The sequence below is a fragment of the Numida meleagris genome, chromosome 6 (assembly GCF_002078875.1).
Source record: "Numida meleagris isolate 19003 breed g44 Domestic line chromosome 6, NumMel1.0, whole genome shotgun sequence".
Taxonomy (NCBI): domain Eukaryota; kingdom Metazoa; phylum Chordata; class Aves; order Galliformes; family Numididae; genus Numida; species Numida meleagris.
This window is the reverse complement of record NC_034414.1, coordinates 59429610-59445232: the sequence shown is the minus strand read 5'-3', so window position 1 is coordinate 59445232 and position 15623 is coordinate 59429610. Positions and strand designations below refer to the sequence as shown.

Sequence of the window (15623 nt, the reverse complement as noted above, 5' to 3'; positions counted from 1 at the left end):
TCGAAGGGGGGTTAATATAAATAATAAATTAATTAAAAATGATAAAAGCCAACCGAAGCAAAATAATAATAATAATGAATAATAAATAATAAAAATAAAAAATAATAAAAGATTAAAAAAAAAAATAGATGAGAGCCGAGAGACGGAGCCGGGGCTGCGCAGCAGCGTGCCCAGGAATGCGCTGGGTCGGACGGAGGATGGCAGCACCGAGCTGCAGGCGGACGCCTATCGCCATTGTTTTTGTACAAGAATAAAGCAGAAATCCATCCAAGTTTGGTCTTATTCCACCCCCGACCTCTTTCCGACCCGGCTGTAGGGCTCCCCTCGGCTGTTATCCCGTTGCTCTAAGCCCCTCTTGCTCATGTTTTGCTGCTGTTTGCATAGGTTTGCTGCTTTAACACGCTGCTGTAATTCACCGGAGGGGGCCGTGGGGTTTTACCCCTTGCAGCAGCAATCAGCCCCGAAGCAAAACAGCGAGCAGCCGTGCGGAGGAGTGGGGCACAAAGCAGCGTGGGGCAGTGGGGCCAGGAGGGGGTTTTTGGTGGTTCTCCTGCCCAGCAATGGGGCCGCACACCACTGGCACAGCCACGCACAAGGCCCGGCCCCATTCCTGCTCAGCAGGCCTGGCTTTGCCCAGATTGCCGTTCTCTCCCGTCTGCGTCACGTGTGATGGCGTCGGCGAGCGGCGGTTTCCTTCCTGCGAGCTCACGTTGCAGGCCCAGGGCTCTGCTGGCAGCTGTGAGGGCGCTCAGAAGTAAAAGCTGTGCAAGGACGGCTTCATCCTGCAGGGAAAAGGGGAGTGCGTTGGGATGGCTCTGCCAGCAGCCGGCCCTAAAAGGGAGTGGGGAATTTGTGAGCATCGGTATTGGCGGGCCCATGAGGTGGGCAGGGAGATGGGGACGCAGGGACGTGAGGACACGGGGACATGGGGATGTGGAATGTGGGGACATGGGATGTGGGGACATGGGGATGTGGGGACATGGGGCTATGGGGACATAGGGAGATGAGGATTTGGGGATAGTGGGAAAGGGGGAATATGGGGATGTGAGGAAGTAGGGATGTGAGACAAGTGGGCACAGGGACATGAGAACATGAGGATTTTGCGACATGGGGACGTGGAGACATGGTGACGCGGTGACACGAGGACGTGGGGACACGAGGACATGGGGACACAGGAACATGGGGACTTGAGAATGTAGGGACACTGGGAGGTGGGCACTTGAGGACATGGAAAAGTGGGGATATGAGGATGTGGGAATGCAGGGATGTGAGACGTAGGGACACAGGAACATGGGTACACGGGGACGTTGGGGACATGGGGCTGTGTGGACATGGACGTGGGGATATAGGCACACAGGGACATGGGGATATGGGCACATGGGGACCTGGGGATGCCATGCATTCTGCCCATCCCTGCTGCCCACCCAGCCGCACGCACGCGGCTTTGTTTGGTGGAGGCGGTGATTTTGGGGCAGCGCCGTGGATTAGCACAGCATGGTGGGGAGGGGTGCGGGGGATAAAGGTCCTGGCACTCGCCGGGCTCCAACAAAACAAAGCAGCAGATGGTTCCAGCTCCGCATAATGCGCGGTGAAAAAAAAAAAAGGGTTTGAACCGGGGATGAAACAGCAAATGGGGAAAGGGAGGGAGAAAGAAAAGAAAAAGAAAGCAAAAGAAAAAAAAAACCCTCGGCAAGTGTCAGAGCAGAAGAAAGCTGCGGAGAAAAATGGCAAATGTTACAAAACAGACCCAGAAGCCCACCCCCGGCACAAAGCCCTCTCGCTGACATCTGTCCCCAGCAGCCCCTGTCCCCATCGCTGTCACCTTTAGCCTTGCTCGGGGCTGCAGGGCCATGACCCCAGTGGGCAGCACGCGCTGGGGACTGCGGGGACAGGAGGCGGTGACACTGCATGGGGACCAGGGCTGCTCCCGGTGCTGCAGCGGGCTCTGTCCCCGTTGCAATCAGTGGGGCAGGGTTGGCCATCCCGCAGGATTTTGTGGGTTTGAAGCTCTTCTTTCCTAAATATATTGAGATGGGCTTCAGATTCAACCTAAAACAGAGCTCAGAGGGTTCCCTGAGAGTTTTTGCAGAAAGAAGAGAAACAGGAGCCCACAGCTGTGGGAGAGCAGGTTGCAGCGTGAGCTCAGCCCCATATGGGCCAGCAGAGGACTCACAGGCCACAGCCCGGCCAAGGTGGGCTCCAGCTCCAACGAGGGCTGGGAAGGTTTAATAGGGCGCTGCTTTTTGGGGGTGCCCGTAGGCGCTGTGACCCGCAGCACAGGGATGCACGGGAGAAAGCCAACCCTGGGTGCCAGGGAGCCGACGTGCCCCTAGGCTGGAGACAGTGGGCTGACGTGGCTGGTGCCAGCTGGTGTGGCACCGATGCTTGGGATAAGGGGGAGCTGCCCCCCGGCGTGGTGATGCCACCTCGGGGACAGAGGGACCACGGGGACCACGGGGACCCCGAGCTGGGATGCAACGCAGTAAGGCCCCGCGGTGATTCCACCTTGGGGTGCAGGACAGAGGGGGCCACGGGGACCCCAAACCGACACACGGCACCACGGTGATGCCACCCACACGGGCGCGTCGGGGACACCGCGTGGGGCTCCGGACCGCCGCAGCCGCTCGGGTCCGGCCCTCCCCCGGCTCACAAAGATCAGCCGGGCTCCTCCGGGGGATCAGCCCCGAGGAACGGGCCCCCCGGGGCCGCCCCCGCGCCGCGGCCCAATAAACGCGGCCGCATTTGAACGGGGCACCGCCTCCGGTAGCCACGCTCCGTTCCGTACAGCCCCGTTCCGCTCCGCTCCGCCGCGCCCGCAGACACCGGCACGGCGCCGGGTGAGCACGGGGAGCACCGGGGGGCGGTGGGGTGGGGGGGTGTGGGGGGTCGAGCTCCTTCGGTTCGCCCACCGGGGCCGCTCCCATCGTTCCGGGCGGGCTGAAGGACGTAGCGAGCTGCCGGCGGGGGGCTGGGTTGGTGACAGCGCTCCGTTTGTCATTGGTGAAGTCCCCCGCAGTCGCGACGGCAGCTGGTGGGTGAGCACGGGGCTGGGGGTGAGAGCCTAAAGCAGAGCTCCTTAGGGTCAGCCGGAGCGAGGAGCTGGGGTAAGGCTCTATTGTTTTGGTGCGTGTTGCGTTGGGATGATGCGTTGGTGTTGGAGCATCTTCTGTATCTCCGCCGTGGGGGTGCCGGTGTGTGGCACCGTGATTCAGCACCGGGTCGGCTCCTCGGGGCTCCGTCCCCGCGGCTCGGCGCAGCGCGGGGCACCGCTCAGGTGCTGGACCCAAGGTCCTCGTGGGTCCCTTCCAGCTGGGGGTGGTCTGCAATTCTATGATTCCCGGAGTTTGGATTTTGGATGGCCCTGTGTGCAGCCAGGAATCGCCCCTAATGTCCTTATGGGTCCATTCCAGTTCGGGGTTTCCCATCATTTGATGATGATAAGGTTGGGATTTTGGGTTGCCCTGTGTGCTACCAGGAGCTGGACCCCACGATCCTTATGGGTTCCATCCAGCTCTCAATATTCCATGACTCTTTGACCCTTGGCTCTGCGCGCTTGGTGCCCGCGCTCTGGGTCTCATCCCAACGGGGGCTCCCCAAGATGTGGGGCACAGCCCCATCGCAGTTTGCAGAGCCCCAGCAGATGGGAGCATTGTTTTTCCTTATTGACGCGAGGCCGCTTGTTGAAAGGACCCATTACCATGCAAATCCCGAGGTGCCGTGAATATTCAAACCCCCGTGCTGCTTTGAAGCTCTTTACATAAATTTATAGCGCTTTATTTGTCATTGCTATCTGCGGGCTGGTTAACAGCATCCCCCCGTTCTGCCCACTTTGGTGGGGTTGGCTGTGTTTTGGGGGCAAGAGGTGGCACCGAGGGGCTGTGGAAATCATTGTGGTGCTCGATGGGGTGGAGGAAGCGCCAGCTGTAGGGTTGGCTTTGGGGTGAGCCTTGGAGAGCCGGGTGCGCTGCGGTCATTGGCTGATGGTTGGGTGCTGTGTTGTCCTTCTGGGTTTGGTTTTTTTTTTTTTGGTGATGTTTTTTCTCTTTCTCGTTGACTTTTTTTCCATTGGCTTTTTGGCATTGTCCAGTCAAGGAGAGAGTGGGACCTGGAATGGGCTAGGCTCAGAAATCACCCCAAAAGTGGCAAAATAGGGGTCTATGGCGTGAGCAGGGAATGATGTCAGCTCAGCCCCAGCTGTGCTGGGTGAGATGGTTCGTTAGGGAAAGGAGATAATGAGCTCAATGAGACAGCTCCAGCGCTGACCTTCCAGAAGAGCTCCAGGGTCTCATATCAGTGGCACCTTGGAACAAAAAATGCTGTGCCAGTGCCTGGGTCCCAGCCTTGCTCAGCACAAGGTGACATTGGCCGTGTCCTGCAGCTGCTGATGTTCTGGCCACGGCCATGTGATGGAGCTCCAATGAGTGGCTGTGCGCTGCTAAATTCCAGGGCTTGGTTGGGTCGTGGCAATAGTTTGGTTTGGGTGCACACAAATGGCATCAGCAATGTAGCCTGAGGGGGGGATGTGGGCAGAGATCACTGGAACAGCACCGGGAGAAGCTCCTTCCTTCCACTCCGTGCTTTGATAAGCAGGTGCTGTGCCAACTGCAGTGTGCCATCGATGGATCGTGCCAAGTGCGGCTCCAAGGCTAAAGCTTGGAGGCTGGGTTCTAAATGACCACGCTGGCCTGTATTGTTGGGGTTAAGCTGAGCTGGGAATGGCATTGTCAGCCTCTGTGCTGTGCATGAGGGCTGTCTGGCTTCCTTGAAGGGGGTGGGTGCAAAGGGAGGAGAGAAATGCTGGGGGAATTCCTTATCTCACCATCCCAAGTGCCTTGCTGCCAAAGGCTTGCCATAGGAACGGCAGAAATAACAACGATAACAATAATAAAGTGCCGTTTTCCTAAATCTGCCCGCTCCACCGAAGTCTCTCATTTCGGAGGACTTAACGAACCCAAACAAAGCGACCCCATTGGAGCTGAGCCATTTTCCAAGGGGAAGGGGGGGGGGGGGGGTGTGGAAATGGGGCAGCCCAGCCCAGCTGCTCCCCGCCACCCCCTTCAATCCCACCACTCCCAACACCTCAGCTGCTGCCCCATCTGGAGCCGAGGCGAAAGGCTGCGGGCTCTCAGCCGGGCTTTGTGCTCCCATTCCCCCCTCCATGCCCCCAGCCGGCAGCTGGGGCTCGGCCGCGCTGCGCTGACCCCATTATCCTGCCGGCAGCGGGATGGCTGCGCCGGTGCCTCCCAGCCCGGCGGTAGGAGGAAGGCGTGGGGTTGGGTCGGATCCTTCTCCCCGAAGCACTGCTGAATAATTCAGGCATCTTGGGTCACCTTGCACGGCAGCTGCCTAAGATGGAGGTTGTGCGGGATGCGTGCGGGATTGCCGCGGTGGCTGCCTGCAGGTAGGAAGGAGGAGGGTATGCTGTGCCTTATGCCCTCCTTTGTTCATTTTTTTTAGGCTGGGAAACCTTAAATCCCCCTCACCTTGGCTGCATGGGGATGTCCATGTCTCTCTCTGTGTTTATAGCCCGGCGCGCTCTGGCTGTCTCCCCGTGTCGTGCTGCTCCGTGGCATTGTGGGTTCGTTCCTTGCTGGATTTGTGGGCTTCCATTCCTCCTCCCCCAGCACCCCTGGGATCACTGGGGTCGGTTTAGCAGTGGGGGGGCTCAGTGACCCCAGTACTTGGGGATGCACTGGGAGGTAGCGCTTAGCTCCGTGCACTGCCCAGCTGGGGGAACTGGTTTGGAGGGTGAGGATGTGGAGTCAGGGAAGGTCTGTGGGGGACAGGAGGTGCCCGAACCCGAAGGTACGAGGCTCAGAAGTGCCTGGGAAGATCCTGGGGCCGGAGGCACCTATCCTGTGGGTGCTCTGAGAGCACTGGGGCTGCCATGCAGGCCGTGGGGCTGGTGCCCAATGCGTGCTGAGCCCTGAGTGCAGGTGGGAAACGGGATTGCTGGGTGAGAAGCAAGGAACCAGTTTGCTGCCTTCCCTCTGCTTGCAGCCTTTTGGGATTTCAGGTGCTGACTCCTCCTCTGCACCCCAGGTTGGATGCAGATGCACTGTGGCTTGTGCATCAAGGACTGGGCTGCTCTGTCTGTCCTGTGGGTTTCTGAATTTCTGGGGTCCCTGAAGTCTGCTGTGTGGGAAGGGGATGGTGCTGGGGGATGGAATTGGGCTGCACCCCAGGTACAGCCCTATACCGTGCTCCTGGGCTGCTGGCATGTCCCTGCGTTGTGTTGTGGCATCGGTTCTGCAGCTGATCTCCTGAGCCAGGAGGGAAACCCCGCAGCCAGAATCAAAGGATGCCAGCCAAATCCTCTGCTTGGACAGGAAATTTCACTCCCCACTCCCTTTCCCAAAATAAATCCCTGGGGGCCGGGATGCTCCACATTCCAGCTCCCAGCACTGCTACCTCATGCCCAGTGCCAAGTGCTCTGGGCAGGGTTTGACCTCAGGTCCCTGCAGCACAGTGTTGTGACATGGGTCACTGCCCTGTCCAGCGTGGCCGTGTTCCCTGAGCACATGCCAATAGCAGGAGAAGTGCTGCTTTGGGGTGTGTGCTGCGCTCCTGTGTACAATGAGAGCTATGTGCAGAGGAAAGCTCTTGACTGGGTGATGGCAGCCCCCGTGGATTTTTGGGGTGCAGCCCCCAGTACAGTGGCCATGCATACCTGCAAGTCACCCAGCAAGGTGCAAAGTCCCCAGATCCTTACTCTGTTTTCCCACTGAGCCTTTGCAGTATGTTGCTCGCAGCTTCACCCAGGAGGCTGCAGGGCTGGCAGAGCACTGGGGTGGCTTAATGCAAGCAAACACAGATGCAAATGGTATGCACCATGGAGCAAAGCTGCCTCTGTATCAGCCCTGGGGGTTTTCTTTGTGCTGTGCCGTGGGAATCCTCACCTCCGTGTTTCTCCCCGCAGGTGAGCGTGGCAGGCTATGGGATGGATGAAGCTGAGCAGGACCAGTATGAAGCCCGCCTCAAGGAGCTCTTTGACAGCTTTGACAGCACGGGCACGGGGTCGCTGGGGCAGGAGGAGCTCACCGACCTGTGCCATGTGCTGCACCTGGAGGAGGTGGCCCCAGCGCTGCAGCAGACCCTGCTCCAGGGCAACCTCCTAGGCAGGGTAAGGTTGGGGCTGGGGTTGTGTTGCTGTGTAGATGTGGTCCCTGCTGTGCACATGGTAATAACATGTTTCATAGAGTCATGGAATGGTTGGGTTGGAAGGGACCTCAAAGGCCCCCACCTTTGCCATGGGCTGGGTGCCCCCCCACCCCAGTTCAGGCTGCCTATGGCCCTTTCCATGGCCTCGGGCACCCCCAGGGATGAGGCACCCACAGCTTCTTGCTTTGGTCACTGGGCTGTGAGCAGCCCAGCTCCAGCCATGAGTTTGCACTGCTGCATCACGTGGGGATTGCGTGGGTATGGGACAGCCTCCGGAAGGTGAGCGACAGTGGGAGGGGGGAAACTGCTAACTGCGATGTTTTTCCCCAAACGGAGCAAATTACACTGAATTTCTCCCCACCAAAACTCTCCAGTGCCATCCCTTCATGCTCAGCATTGCTCATGCTGTCTCCAGTCTTAACCACCTCCCTGGGTGCTTGGGGGGGGCGTTGAGGTCAAAAAGCCAGGGCTTGAGCTTCTCATTTCAAAGAACCGCAGAACAGTTGGGTTGGAAGAGACCTTCAAGCCCACTCAGTTCCGACCCACTGCCGTGGGCGACTTAAGCTGCTATGGACAGCAGCTGTGGTGGGAGTGCATGCCACCACGTTGAGAACGTCGTCAGACTCCGCGGTGGCCGCCTGAGCTGCCTCCATCCGTATTTCCTGGTGTCCCCGTGCAGCTGTTGGTAGGAAATGGCTCCTTCCTCCTTTGGGGCCGTGGCGTCCTGCTGGCCTGCAGATCCCCCGGCTGTGCTGTGCTTTGCAAATCGGCTTTGCGCTGTGGTTGTGCCCTTATAGGTGGAAGCGTCAGGGTGTTGAGCCCCTGCTGAGAGCACCCAAGTATGGGGCGTGCTCACCCCATCCCTTCTACAAGCTGCGTTCCTGTTCTATTTTCTGCTGGGGAGATCTGCACCTGCCCGTGGGCACGCTGCTTTGTTCCTGGGCTTTATTTCGTGGGGGAGGCTCCGGGGGAGAGTTTTGTCTGCAGAGCAGCAGGGAGCTGGCGTGGCCACGTGCTGCCTTTTGTGCTGGGGCTGAATGCTTGGGGCCGGGGGGAGCATCCCCACATCTCGGCACCAAGGAGGTGCACGTGCTGCCACTGGCTTTGTGCGGGCTGCTGGGGATTATCGCCGCAGTCCAGTGAGGCCGTGCAAATCCTCACAGCACTGCTGGACCATCCCCAGTTCCTCTTCTCACGCCATTCCGCAATGCTTGCAGCAATTCCTGGCATTCCTGGGCACGCTGCCTGCTCGCCCCTTGCACCGCATCAGCAAGCAGCTAACAACGGAGCGGCATTGCGGGGTCAGCATGGCGGCAGGGATGTGAGTTGTAGGATCATTCAAGTTAGAAAAGACCTCCAAGATCCCCAAGTCTGACCCCAGCTCATCCCCACCATCTCCCTAAGTGCCACATCTCCACATTTCTTGAATCGTGGGGATGGGGCGCGTTGGGCACCTCCATGGAGCTGTCCTTGGTGGCTGTCCCTTCTCAGCCCAACATGGCCCTTTCCAAGCCTTGACGGTGCTGACCCCAGCCCTATCCCAGCAGGGCACACACATGCTGCCATTGTCACCCAGCATGGCTGGGACAGGCGGTCCTGCAGCTCCAGGTCCCGAAATACCCTGCATTCAGCCAAGCGTGTCAAAAAGAGCATTAAACTTTAAATGCCCTGCTGGCGTTTTGCTGCTGCGGGCGTTCTGCTTTACACTTGTACAGGCTTTGGCAGGGCTGGCTCGTGGCTGAGGCTGCTTTGGGAGAGCTTTGTCCAGTGGTGATGTCACTGGTGCCTGCTGCTTGTCATTGGAGGAGGGTGGTGCTGGGAGCAGTGGCAAAGCCTCACTTTCTTTAGCATGAGCTATTTTGGAGCTTGTGGCATTGCTGTCCCATGGGTTTCCCTGCCTGGCTTGTGCTTGAGCACAGCACTAATTCTAGCAGCTGCAGTTTTCTAGGCCTTTGTGCATCCCTCCAGCACCCAAGGTCGGATGCGTGGCGCAAGCAGACGCTGCTTTTCCTGGCTTGCTGGCTGCTGGGATTTGCTTGATGTTTTCCAGCAGGTCGAACAGGAAGGGAAATACCCCGCAGCTCTCATGGTGCATCCATCCCAAAGCCCGGTGCTGCTGCCCCAAAGGCACTCGGGCTCTCTGCAGGGCTGTTGGTGCATCCTTATGCCAGAGCCTTCTGTCCCTTGGCTGTGCAGGAGCATAGTGTTCAAGAAATATGTAGATATAGCACTTGGGGACATGGCCAGTGGGCAGTATTGGTGGTAGGTGTGTGGTTAGACTAGATGCTCTTACAGATCTCTTCCAACCTTAATGATTCAATGATTAAGGGACACCTGTGAGCGTGCCTCTTGTCTCTGCACTGCCCATTTGCATTTGAAATCCAGGAGCACTGAAGGATTCCCAAGCTTGGCCTCGCAGCCTAATCTTCCACGAGCGCCTTTGGCTGTGGTCACGGTAAAATTGGAGCCATCTGCCCACGTGCAGCTGCGGCCCCATCCTCCTTCCCCTCCCCTCCTGCTCCCCCCTGCCCCTGGTTCAGCTCCACCACTTGTCCCATTTGCACGAGTGACACCAAGTGACTCCTATTAATTTTTCCTTGCTGCTGCCAGGTCCCAGCCAGGCCCTGTGCCTGACCAAGGGGTGGCTCTGCCTGCTGTCCCCAAGCAGATCTTATGGGGGGAGATCGTGTTATTCCAGCTCTCATCTTTTATTCATGCTCCTTCAGTCTAAATGTCAAGTTTTTTAGCGGGCAGATTCTCCTATCTCTTCAAACTGTCCTTGTGAAACATGCTGGCGTTGTGAAACGAATGGCAGCAATTAGTATTCAGATGTAGGCATCCCTGACGAGGTTCTTTGCGTGCGTTTCTGTTGAATTACTCTGAGTGTCCAGGAAGGCGGCAGCAATGGGCACAGGGACACGTGGTAGAGTCCCCGTCCCTGGAGGTGTCCAAAAATGTGCACCAAGGGACATGGTCAGTGGGCATGGGGGGTGGGCTGGGGATCTTGGAGGTCTTTTCCAACCAGAACGATTCTGTGATTGACACTTGAGCCTTGCTGCTTGGCCATTCCCCAACAGCATTAAAATCTGCTCTGACTGCAGCTCCGCATTCACAGCACTCAGATCTGCCAGCAATAGCAGCCTCTGTTTCTCTAAACATAAAGCCCCTCGTTCAAGGCTGAAAATTCTCCAAAGATTTCTTCAGCCCAAACAGACAGCCACGGCAGCCGGCTCTGCCTCACCCCTGAGCCCAGCTGTCCCCAGCTTTCCATCTCGCTCTGACGGCGTCACCTGGTGCTAGCACATGGCTGGGATTGCTCACATTCCCCTGTGAGGCTGCAAAGGATGCTGCAGCTCCTCTGTGACTGAACCACAGAATGGTTTGAGTTGGGAGGGGCCTTTAAAGGCCACCTGGTTCAAATCCCTTGCCATGATCCTTCTGGGTCCCTTCCAACTTGGGGTGTTCTCTGTGGTCCTCTGGCTGCTGTGGTTGGGCTAGATGACCTTAGTGGTCTTTCCCACCCTTAAGGATTCTATGATTATTTCAGCTGGTTGCTTGATGGGGAAAAACCCACAAATGCATTCAAGTCATGGCTTTGGGTCGTTCTGTGCTAACACTAAGTGTTTGCATTGCTGATGGGTTATCAGCCCCATACTCAATTGTCTGCATCCGTTGATCTCCTCTTTTTTTTTTTTTCTTTCCCACAGGTCCACTTTGATCAGTTCAAAGAAGCACTTATCCTCATCTTGTCCAGAACACTGTCAAATGAAGAGCACTTCCAAGAACCAGGTAAGTGCTCCAATTACCTAAAATAGCTCTTGGGTAGCTCTCACAGAGGCATTTGGAAGAAAAACTGTTTCAGTGCTGAAATCATAGGATGGGTTGGGTTGGAAGGGACCTTAAAGCCCTTCAGTCCCAAGCTCAGAGATGTGTCCTCAGCTGGAGCCCACCTTGGCTCTTGTGAAGGTCATAAGGCAAGAGCTTGTCCTGCTGATGTGCTGCTGGAAATAGAAGTGCTGCTTCTGCACATTTCTGGTTTTATTTTGAAGTCCATCTTCTTCCTTGTGCCCCCAGGAGACCTGGGCAAATTGTTTCCTTTGGGAAGCATACCACCATATAGTAGATGGATGGTTGGACTGGATGATCTTGGAGGTCTTTTCCAACCTTGGTGATTCTCTGATTCTAAGGCAGTGTTTCTGACTGTCCTAAAGATGTTTCTGCCCAAGATGAGCCCTCTGATGAGCCAGGTTGGGGCTGGGTGGAGGAAGCTGAGGATACTGAGTCCTCACCATCCTTTGTTCTCCTTGCTTTGTTTCCGAATGCCTTTAAAATATGGATATTTTAGACCCCTGGCAGAAGATGAGGTGACAGCTCTGATGTGCTGGGAGCGGGGCTGAGCTCCAGCCAGAGCTGGGGGCTGAGGCTTGCTGCTGCACCCCTGTATGTAAATCCCAAATCCATAACACTGCCTGCGGGGCGTGAAAGCCCTGGAGGAGAAAACAGCTTGGGCTGGGGGAGAGGGGGCTTCAGGTTTGCTCTCGTGTCAGCTCTGCACATCGAGCATCCATATAACAGCCAGTCAGCAAGATGACAGCTCCCCTCCTACAGAGGCTGTAAAAAAGAAGGAAAAAAAAATGCAGGACTTGAGAGATGCAGTAGATGGTTTTCTTTATTTTCATTTTTTTTCCTCTCGTTTCTGAAGCTCTCCATGCTTCAAGGGTGATGGGTGCTGACAGCTCTCGCACCAGGCATCCCTTAGTGGGGCCGGAGGGAGCTTTGTTGGTGCCTCGGGAGGGTTTGGGTTGACTGCAATCCCCCCTAGCCCAATGGAGAGGAGCTGGGAGGCAGCCCTGGTGACCAGAACGAGCCCAACACCATGCATCTACTGGGGAATGAGGAGCGGAGGAGCTCTGGCTTTGTTTAAGTATAGACATATTAAAAAAAAAAATCTTCCAGAAATGGCTAAATTTGGGGTTATTAATGGGGAAACAACAAAAGCAGCCCCCAAGAGGAGCCCACCTTGGGGACGTGTCAGCATGGTGGTAATCAAAGGGCGTGTGCTGCAGGTAGGGAGCCCGGCGCAGGTGGGCCCCGCAGGCATTTGTTTTTAATGCGATGTGACAGGTTGGTTAATGCTGAAGTCTTTGCTTCTTTTAATTTAGATCAAACCTGAGATTGGGAGAACAAGCTGCTCTGTGCTGTCGGTGTCAAACTGTCAGCGAGCACGGAATGCCGGTGCTGCAGCCAGCCCCGGGCTGGGGAAAGATTGAGTTAGAGCTCTGCATCGTGTGATTGAAATGAAAATGTAATTGGGGAAGGCTGGGTTTTAAGGCTGCTTGCTGCTCTGTAAGGAAGTGGCAGCACTGGTGCTGTGGCTTCACAGAGGAAGGTGGCCATGGGTGGTGACCAGAGGGTTGGTGCCACTGCTCTGTCAGCAGGACAGCCCTGGGGCCATGGTGTCACCCATGGGCTGGGGACAGGGAACTGGAATGTCTGTGTGATGCAAAAGCAGCTCCTGCAGGAGAGATCAATGGGGTTTCCCCATTTTTCAAGAGGAGGAACAGGTGGGAGAGGTGCCGATCTGATTTGAGTTGATTTATTATTATTTTTCCTTGGCACAGCTCAGTTCCCTCTCTGAAGGGCACGCTGGCAGAAGGACGAGAGCTGGGGGCTGCGGGGACTGCTGCACCAAGGGTAGAGCTCCCTGCCAGCTGCTGTGCCCCTTGGGGATGCTGGGAACAGGGACCCAGCTGCAGAGCATCAGCGGCCAGGCCAGCTGCTGGGAAGTGACATGGCTTGGGGGGGAAGTGGGTGTGGGAAAAGCAGAAGAACACTTGGATGGGTCTTCAGTGAGTGACAACCGTGAATGAACTGCGGGGAAATGGGTGCGGGGTTGGGTTCCTGGGGGGATGCTGCTGCTGCTGCGGGACCACCAATGCTTTGTGCATGAGCCAGCTGCGTGCCTGCTCTGCAGAGGTTGTGCAGGGATAATAGAAGGGATTGAAGGGGAAAAAAAAAAAGAAAAAATCAATTATTTTTTTTTAAAAAGTCAGATCTGTGCATTAGCAGCCCGGATAGGGAGGGATTACCCGGGTGGGGCATGGGATTATGGGAGCACCCAGGACAAATTAAAGAGCAGCTTGATGTCAGCCCGGTTATGAGGGGCACTTGCTCGTTCTTCCCATGGAGACAACAGCATTGCCCTCCCAGCAGGGAGCTGGAGATGGATGACTTGCAGGAATCCTGCATGGTGGGGAAGGGTTGCTTGTAGGTTTGCAGAAGTCTGCAAGATGACTCACATGGGGTATAAAGGCATTGAGATGGAGGTGATTTGGGTACTGGCATCTTGATTTTTGGGCTGTGGGTCCCTGCCCCTCTCTGCCTCTGTCTCAGAGCCCAAAGCATGAAGCGAGGACGAGGAGTTCAGACAATACCTGGTATCTCCGTGGATTAGGATTTAGCCAATCCCATCTGTAATGCGATTTGCTGTCTGCAGTGGCCAGGAGGATTCCTGCCTTCCAAATCTTCAGCGGCGAAGAAATCAATTTTGCCTCTGTACCTCCAGATTTCAGGGCGACTGCCTTCCTCCTCCTCCTCCAAAAGAAAAATACCAACTCTTTTGTGTGCAGCTTTGTGATGCTGTGTCCAGGAGAACGCTGCTCCCTGTGCTGTGCGAGGAGGGCAGGATGAGTCCGGGGGCAGAGCGGGGTGGGAAATGACTTATCACGTGCAGAAAGGCAGAAAATCAAGTGGAAATCTCCAACCGTGGCGACGTGTAACCCCAGGGAGGGGAGGTTGGTGGGAGGGGGAGCTGGGGAATGGATGGCTTCTGTCTGCAGTGCTGAAATGGGGGCTTTGCTTGGCAGATGCAGCTGGACTGATTTCTTTAGGAGGGTTTTGGGCGGCTATGTCACAGGGCAGGGAGCTCAGGTGCTGGCCCGTGGGCTCTCGCAGCCTTCAGGGCACTCAGGGAGGGCAGGTTAAAAAAAAAAAAAAAGCCCCCAGTGCCTAATTAGGCGCCAGCTCTGATGTGTGCGTTTTACAGAGCCCATGGGTTGCTGAGGGCTATAGGAAGCAGGGAGTGCCTGGCCTTTTTTCTGCTCCTTGTTTTCTTTCTCCCTTTCCCAGTGGCTTGCTGATATGTGGCCAACAAGGCGGTGCTGAGCATCCCTCGCCATGGGTGTGGGTTTGGGGTTAAGAGCACAGGTCTGTCCTGTCTCTGAAGCATGGGTTGCTTCTGTAAAGCAGCGTTAAGAGAAGAGCAGTGGCTCCACAGATAGAATTTGGTGGTGGCTTGAGCTGCAAGCAGGGATGGGTCAGTGAGGGACACGGCTTGGTGGGCACGGGTGATGGGTTGGTGGTTGGCCTTGGTGATCTTAGTGGTCTTTTCCAATGTTAATGATTCTATGAGTGGACACGGTGGGGATGGGTTGGAGGTTGGACTTGGTGATCTCAGTACTCTTTTCCAATCTGACTGATTCTGTGGTTCTGTGATTCGGGGATGGGCTGCTCACGTTTGGTGGGCTCATGCATGGTGCTGGAGCACTGGGGGGTGTGAGCCAACTTTCTGCTCCCATCTCAGGCTGGGAAGGTCACCTGTCCCTCCTGGAGACATTTCCAGGCTTCAGAACTCTTCGTCAGAGAAGGAAAAATGAGCACACATTGCTCAGATCAAAGGGACCATAGGCAAAGTGGGGAGAGGCAGCTCAGCTGCTGGCCTCCAAATACTGGAAAAACAAAGAAACAACAAAAAGAAACCCTTTCATTTCCATTTTGCTGTTGAAAGGCTTGCAAAGCGAGCGGGCATAGAGGCACCTGTGTTTCCATGCATGTCTGGGTTTTGTAACTTGCTGCAGCCGTGGTTAAACGCAGCCAAGAAGCGTGATTTGTCTCCGCATTAGGAAACGCAGAAGAAAATTTAACGATAGCTTAATTATCGCCTAATTGCTTCTTTTCCCCTCCGTCTTCCCACGGACGGCTCGCACAGAGGTGCGCTTCCGTCTCAGCGGAGAACATTTATTTATCAGAAATAAAACAAAGCCCCCAAAGCCCTCTTCTGCAAGGAGAGAACAAACGGGTGAACGGGCAGCCACAACTATTAGCATTTCAGAGAGAGCTGCTCGATGGAGATTGTTCACCACCGGGCAGGCTTTCATAGGAGCGATAAGGTTCGCTTTTGTTCTCGGGCTCTCCCTTAATCAGCCTGCCTCGTTGCGATTTTTCTATCGGCACACTTCATCACGCAACTTTCATGTGCCAGTCCCAGCTGCAGCAAATCTCGTTAGAATGGCCTTGTTCAAACACGGGCGCCGGGTTTGTTCCCTAGAGCTGGAGTGTGGATGGATGGAGTGCGAGGCGGGAGGAATCAAAGGACTCCTCGCCCTGTGTATTTTATAATTCATTGCATAGCTAAGTCGCAGAATATTTTTTCCTCTAACAAGCTTGAAGCCTTCTTCCCGTAT

The 15623-nt window shown here is 55.9% G+C and overlaps 1 protein-coding gene across 4 annotated transcripts in view; it reads left to right on the top strand.

Annotated features, from left to right (window-relative positions):
• NIN (ninein) overlaps window positions 2738-15623 on the top strand; it is a 53655-nt gene continuing 40769 nt past the window's right edge. For 2 of the 4 annotated variants that reach the window (XM_021403527.1, XM_021403525.1), the window contains exons 1-2: window positions 6941-7123; window positions 10869-10950. In XM_021403527.1, coding sequence (XP_021259202.1) covers window positions 6941-7123; window positions 10869-10950 — 265 coding nt within the window. Of the gene's footprint in view, window positions 2838-5015; window positions 5579-6919; window positions 7124-10868; window positions 10951-15623 lie in introns of those variants that run through there. The other 2 variants (XM_021403526.1, XM_021403524.1) reach the window with 2 other exon arrangements.